Genomic DNA, 9,984 nt, shown 5'->3' with positions numbered 1-9,984 from the left:
CTGCTCAATAGTTTCTGAAATGTCCCTTACATTTTGTTGTAGGTTATATAGGACAACACCTGTGAACACTCAGTGGCAAATAAACCAGTAAAAAAACTGATAATTAAATTTGTCAACCAAGTTTCGTTATTGTGGCACCTGATTAAATAAGAGCTTTACTTTGAAAGTTGCTATCGGAAGTTGTACACGTTGACATGTATTCGCTTGACTCTGGCTCCTCCGTCTCGTGCTGTCAGCGCTCTTCCCTCACTAAGTGTACAGTGAATGTGTGTGCGTCGTCTGTTACCACTTGAACTTCACTGTCTACAACAGGTGAGAACACTCCTCTCTTTATAAACTTATTTATTTGGAAAAAGGTTAAGTGACACGACCTTCAGTTATACAAATAAAATGCGTTAAAAAGGGAAAGACGCGTGTTTTTGGACTTTGCGTGGCCGGGAGTCTAAACACCTTGACAGTTGAGACTGACAAGTTAGCAAACAAGGAGAGGCTAAATGTACGGAGGATTTATACGATGAGTAACTTTAGCAGCGGACAAATCTTAATGAATGTGTCCAAAATAGACAGCCTGGCTGCCCGGATTTATAAACGGTCTCTTCAGCTGGTTACACCGTCTGAATATCACTGCTGACTCCATCGTTAACGTTATTACAAATACTTCAGGGGAAACTATCCTAGTGCAACAATCTAATATTCTTGTTATTTTACTTCTGAGCAAATAGTAGAACATGTAACGGTAATGTATTCAACGAAACGTAAGTGTTTTCTAGTAAATTCGTCATATACGCAATCCACCATACAGGACCTTGTTTTAAACGGTCGTTACCACCACTCGGTGTATTTTGGTGGAAGATTTGATGAAGAACCAGTTAGAAACCTTGATGTGTTAGATGTTCCTACATACATGTGGGTTTAATGTATGCCGAATGTACAAGCAACAGTAATGATTTCTTAAAGGATTATTTGATACTTTACTGGTAAGCAAAATGGGATTAAATTGTAAGAGTTGAATGGGGTTTGATCTGAAATTGTTAACAAGGAAATTGGTGCTCAAAGAAGACATACGATTGAGCTTCTTAACCAATTATGAAGAACGAAAATCCTATTTAAAAAAAGTAAAAAATAAGACAATAAATAGAGATTATTTCACTTGCTTCATTACTAAATAATGTTCACTTGATTAAATAAAAATAATTTGAGACAGAACATGAGGCTTTGGGATATATCAAGGGCTTTCTTACATGTGTAGAAAGCCACCCATTGTCACCTATCCCTATTTACCTACTCCTCTATCATTGATATTTAGGTTAACAAGCCCATTTTGGACTCCTTGTTTACATTCTGGCTCATGTCAGTGAAGGGCTATGCAGTCGTTTTCTGCCTGGCAAGGTGCCTGGCTAGTTTTAGATCATGTGTCAGTGCAAAGACATGCATTGGCATCATCTGTTGGGATACACTGCTGCATGATCACACAGTAGTCCAGAGGAATAACTTAACAATCCGTCTAACAGCCCTAAATAGGATGGTAGACAAGATAGTATACTCATGATTGTGACTTGCACTGTCCCCTCGGCACAACATGGACTATGAATTTAAACTCAACCAAAGACAAAAGCCTGCTGCTGAAACATATTATTTACTTCAGGGGGTTCCATGACTGTTGGGACGTCAAGGAGTCAGCTGACGTTTTAGAATCTCCATATTTCTGGATTCTCCTCAAAGGTCGCCTCTTAGCTTGATTGAGAGTCCTAATTGTGGTTTTGTTTTGCACACAGACTCTAATGGATTCAAATGTTCTAACTGGAGGCTGTGTGACTCACTGAAAGTAGAAACAGGGAGACTGTTTTTACAGTTTTATCCTGGTTATCCCCTTATTGTTGTTTCTTCACTTGCTCTCCCACGTGATCAGGAAGTATGGTTTTGTTTTGAAACAGCTGTCAGCTTTGCCTCACCTTCCTTCTTCTTTGAGAAAAATATGGATTTTATTCCAAAGACGTAAGCTGGTAGAACGACAGACACGGTGTTGACTGAAATGATGCTTCCTTAAAGTTCAGGGAATGTTATGGATAGACGGAGACCTTATTCCTGCACGGGAAGAGTAACAGATTAGCCGCACACTCCTGAGGGACCAGGCTTCCTGGACCTGAGAAAACAAACTAAAGTTGGGTCAAGTTAAAGTCACATGCCTAATCCTTTTTTCTTTTACTTGTCTTTGCCTAAGCCAGATACCATTCATCTAAAGTGTTTTTGTTAATTGCTATTGAGGCAAACCCTTTACTTTGGCACTAGCGCTGTTGAATGGGGTAACTGGCACAAGTACAGTAGTGCAAGTAAGTCAACTTACAGAACATTTATCAATAAATTGTTTGTCATTTGCTGTCAGCAACCAGGAAGAACTTTGCCCAAAAAATATTTTGGATTAAAATCTATTGTATTTGATCAAAGAATAAGTATAGAAAAGTACAAATTTGAAGCAAGTGTTCAATGCCACAACTGCTGCTAGTAACAAAGTATTTAGGTTACACAGCCATATTGTGAAAAATCAGCAGTATTATAGTTATGGATAGTCTTTTTTAAATGATTGTAGACTTAAAAGGATTTCTCTGTCTTTCTAGCATTCCTCTTGCAGTGTAATGGCAGGTTGGGCTGCTGCTGCCTCAAGGTTGACGGAGACGGACTATGAACGCACACTCAGCCCTGCAGGGAACTAAATCTCTACTAGTCCAGCTGTAACTCCACATCCAAGGTCCCCGCCAAACAGCCAGCACCCATCGGAGATAATGGACCCAAACTCTGACAACAAGATGATCTCCTGGACCAATTTACCTTCACTCTAGATGCTGCTGAGCCCTCTATTCCCCAACGTCACGTCATGGCTGGGATTCAGCAGCTACCTGTTAGCTTGCTGACAAATGTTTGCTGAAACCGTTCGCCTGAAGGAACATTGAAAAAAAAGCGGCTGTCGACTGTGAGCAGTTTGAGTGTCTGTGGTTAGGTCTGTAATCATGGGGAAAGAACAGGATCTGCTGGTGGCAGTGAAGACTGGAGATCTTCTGCTGGCGCACAAACTTCTCTCCAAAGTCAAGTGCAACAAAACCAGTGAGTATGGAGCTACCAGAGGCAGGGGGATACATGCTTTTGTCTCAGTGTTGTTGTGCTTGTTCTGTGCTTTAGGCCTGAGAGTGTAATTGTTTCCACTATGAAATAGAACTTAGATAGAAGAGGCAGAGCTATTGGCGTGGGGGATGTAACTTCTTAACCAACTGCAGTTTCTTTGAGATAACCACAAGACCACAAAACTCAGCCCCCTCCAGGAGTCAGGTTAGGGACAATTAGGAACTAAGTGGATTCAAACTGCGGCACACCGCTCGCAAGCTAATCTCCTGAACGCAGACCCCTGCAGCTGGTGCGTCTTGCTGTTTGGGTTGTAGTGGTCTTTCTTCTGTTTTCAGATGTCCTTATCTGCGCAGATTCCAAGTCAGGCAACAAGCGAGCTCTTTACAGATGCATTGTTGCAAATGACAGGGTTCTCCCTTATTCAAGCCTGGGGTAAGTTAAGGCCAAGCAGGCTGTGAAGTTGAAGCCTCTCTATGTGGCAATATCTGTTCTGGGCTTTCATCAGCATGGCTGGCTGCTTAGTGACAAACTCTGGGAACAAAGCTTTGGCTGTCAGGAAAATGCCTGTTACACAATTTACAAACGGCATAGACAGCGAACGCTGCTTGGCAGAGAATATTTAAAAAATAATGTTCTATGTTTTTGTACTGCTGTATGCTACTGTTTGTGAACTACCAATGGCTGCCAAACTGGCTGGGGAAAGTTAAAATTTTTTAGCACCTGCACACCAAGAGCATTAGACTAAGAAGATATTGACAAAATTAGTGCTAAAAGTGTCAAATTGTTGACCAAAGAAAAGCCAATTGGCCGCGTATCTCTGAATCTCCCTCCATCATACTGACCCCCACACGCATGCACACACTGCTTTCAACACGGCTGAACTTTGTCAATAGTGTAGTTATTTGTCACTTGAGTCATAGCCTGCAGTGTCGGACAGCAGCACAGCAGCTGGCAGTGAGGGCTTTGCAGACGACCTCCACTGTCTCACGTTTATTTACATTGTTTGGTTAGTAGTGACCTGCTTTGAAAGGCTTTTAAAACCAGCCACTCCAAAAATAGGATTGTGTTTGCACCTATCTATTGATTTATTTTGAATCACAATTTTTTACACTGCTTCCTAATGCAAGAAGGTTCATTCTGAGTCTGATGAGAAGACCGTGATGCTGTTAATGTCATTATTTTTTAAAGTTTAATCAGAATCAGAAATCCTTTATTTGTCCCACAGCAGGGACATTTACAGCGTAACAACAGCAAAGGAAGTGTTGCAGTGCAGATGAAAGACAAAATAAAATAAGTAAACTTAACATATTAAATAAAAGAGGCAAACACACGTGTCAAGTCAACAACCATGGTAGAAATAAGTAGCGGCATAATAAAGTTAAGTGAACTAGCAGCCAGTAATAACAATAATACATATAACCCAGTTTTCTTACTGGTGTGTTACCCGCAGGGCATACTTAACATTTTTGGCTCTAAGAACGTCAACAAATTCAGTATGGTGTTTGTTCCAACACATGTGTCAGGTGGAACCCATGGGTAGGACGAACACTATTTTATTATTTTATTGGTCTCCATTGATCACTATTTGGGATTCATATGTTAAAACAGCAAAATGACATCATGATTAAATTCAAAGTGTTTTGGGACCTCATTGTGACATTCTGATAACAAACACAACTTATACACAAATGCAAATCCTCTGGAGAAGTCAGGTGCTTTTTAAGCTGTTGTGGTGGTGTCAGGCTGTCATGCTGGACATTCCCAAACCTCCAGGCTAAGCCTTGGGCCGGGGCTGGGTGCAGATGGAGGAGGGAGGCAACTGCACATGGATTGAACTCTGTAGTTGGAGGGAGTGGCGTGGGGGGGATTTGGAGGTCAGGAAGTGTCCAAGCATGTGGTGGACAGACATAAACACTTAAGTATTGGTAGAGGGAGCGTCTGGTCGGCTGGTCTGGCTGGATGTACGGGACTCAGCCGAAGGGGACTGACTGTGTGTGCTCATGTTGTGGGATTGTGACAGTGAGGTGACACTGACACACTGAGTGTAGGGTTACAAAACAGGACCTCACATATTGTGCAATACATTATTGTACAACACATTGCAAGTATTTATTCAGAGCTGAGGAAATGGATCTACATTTTTCTAGTTTGTAGCAGTGCTGGAAGCTGCTTTATGTTCCTTCTGTTTATTTTTAAATTAACGGTGACGTAGCGGCCCCATATCTGAGATAGCGCACACATGAGACGCATACTAACTATCACTCACTCATGACACACATATGCACAGACACACTTGCGCTGCACATTCACTCATTCAATATCCCACTTTGTTTTGTAGGTAATCCTCGATATTCATTTTGGGGATTGGGGATTCATTTTTCACAGTGTAGTACAGTGGTTCCCAAACGGTGTGCCGCGAGAGACAAATGCCGGTGTGCTGTGGGATTTTGAAACAATTAGGCCTATTGCATTTAACTGTACAAAAGGTTGTGAATGATTTATAATTTACTTCAGTGTTTACTGCTCTGCGGGGTGCTGCCTGGGCTGGATGAGGTCCAGCTTTGCGAAGCAGAGCAGAGGAGAGAATGTAATTACGCAAAGCAACTGAAACGTGCACATAAATTAGATAAATAACATAAGCGTGTAGTTTATTTAATCAAAAAACACCTGTTCAATGTGAAAAGTGAGTTGTGAATTTAAAAAAAGAAAAAAAACCTTCTTGAATTTCAGGAGGGGGGGGGGTTTGGCTGGGGGGCGGGGCGCAGGGAAACACTGTACTTTATCGGTACTTTGTCCTACACACTTATTTCATAATATAGAAACAATAGGTCTTATATGCTTTGGCCTAAATATAAATAAAACAATCGTTTTAGCCATTTGCGCATGGTGGGAAATATTAGAGTGTGACACATAAAGGCTCTCTGCTAGTGTGAAGGAGAATAGCTTCTTACTAGGCTAAATAAATGTCCACAGAATGATAACAGTGATACGATGTGTTAGAGAGGGGATTCTGCCCGGATATGAACTCAGGTGTGCCTTGAGATTGTGGCTTGGTGTTTGGTGTGCCTTGGCCACAGAAAGTTTGGGAACCCCTGGTGTAGTAGATCAAGGTGACTAAGGGTGCACACTTGGTACTTCTGCCTTACTCTTTCCACACGTTTATTTTACTGTATAATTACCCGTTGTTTACTCGCCTCTCTGTGTGTTCCCGGGCTCCCCCGATCCAAACAGGTGTAAAGTCCAATCAGCTGCTAAATACTATGGTAACCAGGCGCGTTCAGATGCTGCAATGGCCAAAAATATATATTTCTGTATAAAACTGTATTTTACATCAATTCAGAAAGTCTATTGTTTGGGAAAGATAAAATAAATATTTTTTTCCTTTGTATTATTTTAAGCTTATTTTAATAATTGAATACTCATTTCAGTATGTTATATTACCAATAAACCTGATCAGAGGGGCTTCAGATTTCAGAGGTGGAGGGGACAGTCTCAGTTGGGTTACATGTTCTGATTTAAACTAAGAGTAAAAGTAATAGAACTAATCCGTCAGGGTCGAAAAGTACAGAGGTTGTATGATATATAGATTGTAAAGCCCCCTAAAGGCAAATTTGTGATTTTGGGCTATACATATCAAATTTACTTGAAGTGTTTTACAAAATATTATTTTGTACATGGATTTATTTTTTCCCCACATCTATTGGTAAATATGTTTGCACACATCTAGGCCAATACAATATTTTTTTCCCATTGATCTGTGAACATGCGTATGTTCCCTTTTTGGAGGTAGAACCCGTCACATGAGCTCTTCACGTAGCTAAGTTTCTCCAAGTCTCCCGACACAATATCATTGTCTTTCATGTGTTTTCAGTGTCCTTTCAGCCCCTGCATGACTCCTTACCAACATCTATTCAAATATCACAGTTGTGCAGCAGTAAATTGCAAAGACTACTTCTAAAATTATTTCTTATTTGAATAATCGTTAAGTCAATGAACAGAAAATGAAACAAAAATGTTGATAATTTTGCCATTTAAGCCATTTATCAAACAAACACACCACAATATATTGATTCCAGGTTTTGGACAGTTATTGACTGTTATGGACAGACAAAATAAGTAATTTGAAGAGGTTCCCTTTTGCTCTCGGAAATTGTCAGAGCCATTGCTTTTTATTCCATTGTTCATTCTTTACACCTCTACTAATGTTCCGTGCACTAATTGGTAAAAAATGGCAAATTTCTTTAAATCAAGGTTTTTCTGACAAATCTATCGCTAGAGGCCCTATCGGACAACATAGAGACAACTGTCGATCCCCCCCCCCCCCCCGAGTGGTAAAGCTGGCTGGGTGATGGCAGAGCAGACCTGCAGTGTCCCGAGGGGATTAGCTGTGGCACTGAGGCTGGCTGATGGACAGGGAGCTGAGATAGGAGCTTTCTTCTCCGATCAGCCATCTGCTGACATCAGGTTGGGTGCTCAGTCAATTTAAGTGGACTTACCACTGCCTCCCTCTTTTTGCTTAGCTGTTGCAAGCTGACAAATCAGGTGGTCTTGTTGTAGACAGATATAGTGGGTACACAGAAGGCTGCAGCCTCTGTACAGCTACCTACATTGTGTTGCAAGTAGAGTGACAGCTTGACATGTAGAGTCATCTTGCCCAAAGTCTACTCCTCTCACACACTCTTGCCTCGGAGTGGACTGAAGTGGGTGTTGCCCGTCCCTGGATGGGGACCATGAAAGACTATAGGTTCTTCAAAGGCCTTTATGATTACAATGTCTTTGTTGCAACACATGCTTGCTTTCATCTTGACCCAGAGCCCAACCCTCTCCTCTGTCAGGGTAAATATAAGGCCTTTCGGTTATTCTCAACGGACAGACGGACAAACAGCCAAGACAAAAGGAAAAAGATCATATTTGAACATCTATTGTGCCAGCTCTTTGATTCATACATAGTATAATGATGACTCGGACCTTCACAAGTCCTGGGCACTTTTTCACTAAGTAAGAACGATGGTGTGTTAACTGCATGCCAAATTAATCAGAGCTCACAAAGCCCAATTACCTCCTAAGTTACCATATGACCAGTTGCTGACAAGCAATGTAGAATTTAAAAGGCTATATTTTAAACGGAGTTCAGCACACTGCTCGCTACATAAAATGCACCAGGGCTTCATTACATCACTTCCAGTAAACTTCATGGAGAACAATGAGGACAAAACAGCATCACTGATCTGTTTTAACCCGATATTCTATGGTCTAGCTAAAACATAAAACAGCACCAGTGAAACTTATTGCTGTAAATTGGGAACAAGAATTTTGTTCACACTGCAAAAGCAGAAATTCACAATCCTCACTGGTGGCGTTTCATATGGATTAATCTTTAATGGCCTTTCTGCAATAAGTTATCATTTCTAAGTTCCTTAAGCAAACTTCACTCACATCTTGGTGATGATCTCATTCATCATCCAATCATTATGCTATTTCTTTTTTGGATCTTCATTTCACCTGTGAGCTCTCAGTCTCCTACGATTGCTCATGTCATGAAGTCCATACAATGTTAAGTAACCTTGGCCTCCTGTCCCTCCTATCAAATCAAACAGCTTTTCTCTCCTTTACCTTAAGTTCCATTGGGTTACTCACAAGAATCTTCTCTCACTGTGTTATGACCCTCCAGACAACCCATTTGATCAGGAGTTACATCATATTAAGGAAGCAAAGATGCTATGTAATTGTTTTTAAAGCAGCTATAATGTTTTTAAATTATATAATGACAATATATAGATGTTTTCAGCAAAAGAGCTCTGATAAAGCAAACAGCAGACGGACAGTTAGAGACTAACAGATTAACAGAGTGGAGCATTTAGCAGCCAGAGTCAGAGAATTCACTCGGGTATCGTTTGGATTTTATCGAGTCTGTTTCCGATTCCAGTTCTGCTTATTGATTTCGGTACTTATCGGTTCTTGAATTGGATTCTGTGAGGGAATCTAAACAGGTCGCATGCTAATTTCACAGAAAAACTTTTACATTTATGAACCTTTTACATTTATGAACCTTTTGTCTTTAAGCTTTTGTCAGTCCAACGAGGGCGAGACACAGCACCCATGCTACAGTGGGAACATCCTCCATGTCGTGCAGCCCGTGCAGAAATCTGTTGGACCTTTACACAAATGTATATTCACAATTCACTAGGTTTAGGTTTATTAGGTTTATGGAACCTGTAAATTAATTGCATACAGTTTAATTTGGTTGCTGTTATTGCTGTTAATTTTCTTTTTCATTCAAATGTTTGTTCTGATTGGTGCAATTTGAGATGTTACAATTTCCCCTGGTCTCCCCTACTGTAACACATGCTGAAGTGACACAGACAGGGTCCAACATACGTCGGCCAGTAAATACAATCAACCAGCTGCTCAATCGGGTCACTGCTCACTAATTAATTAAAATCATATTCCAGAAAGTGGCTTTACTGACTTGGCTCTGCTCTACCTGACTCGCAGTCCAGGGTTGTGAGTACAGCGCGCAACGTGAAGACAGGAGGCTTGTTTACGTCATAGAGGAAATGGCGGAATTAATCTTCCATAGTGGCGAGAGAACACAAAAAAAATCAGTTATTGCAGGTTTACATCTATGGTAACTTTAGAGGGATTATGGAACATGTTAGATAATATTTGTATACACTTTCTCTCTAAACATGACAAAGAAGATCAATACCAACCTCATGCATCAAGTATAGAGCTGGAATTATCATATAGCCTAGCTTAGCATAAAGACTGAAAGTAGGCGAAACTGCTAGCCTGGCTCTGTCCAAAGTTTAAAAATAAGCACATCTAAAGCTCACTAGCTAACACATACAGTATATTGTTTGTTTA

The 9,984-nt window shown here is 40.7% G+C and overlaps 1 protein-coding gene across 2 annotated transcripts in view; it reads left to right on the top strand.

Moving 5' to 3' along the window:
* The first annotated feature begins 187 nt into the window (after nt 1-187).
* caskin2 (CASK interacting protein 2) overlaps nt 188-9,984 on the top strand; it is a 49,683-nt gene continuing 39,886 nt past the window's right edge. For both annotated transcript variants that reach the window (XM_029455850.1, XM_029455849.1), the window contains exons 1-2: nt 188-312; nt 2,616-3,099. In XM_029455850.1, coding sequence (XP_029311710.1) covers nt 3,006-3,099 — 94 coding nt within the window. In that variant the 5' untranslated portion in view covers nt 188-312; nt 2,616-3,005. The remainder of the gene's footprint in view (nt 313-2,615; nt 3,100-9,984) is intronic.

The sequence above is a fragment of the Cottoperca gobio genome, chromosome 19 (genome assembly GCF_900634415.1).
Source record: "Cottoperca gobio chromosome 19, fCotGob3.1, whole genome shotgun sequence".
Classification (NCBI taxonomy): Eukaryota; Metazoa; Chordata; class Actinopteri; order Perciformes; family Bovichtidae; genus Cottoperca; species Cottoperca gobio.
This window is presented reverse-complemented; position numbering and strand designations above follow the sequence as displayed.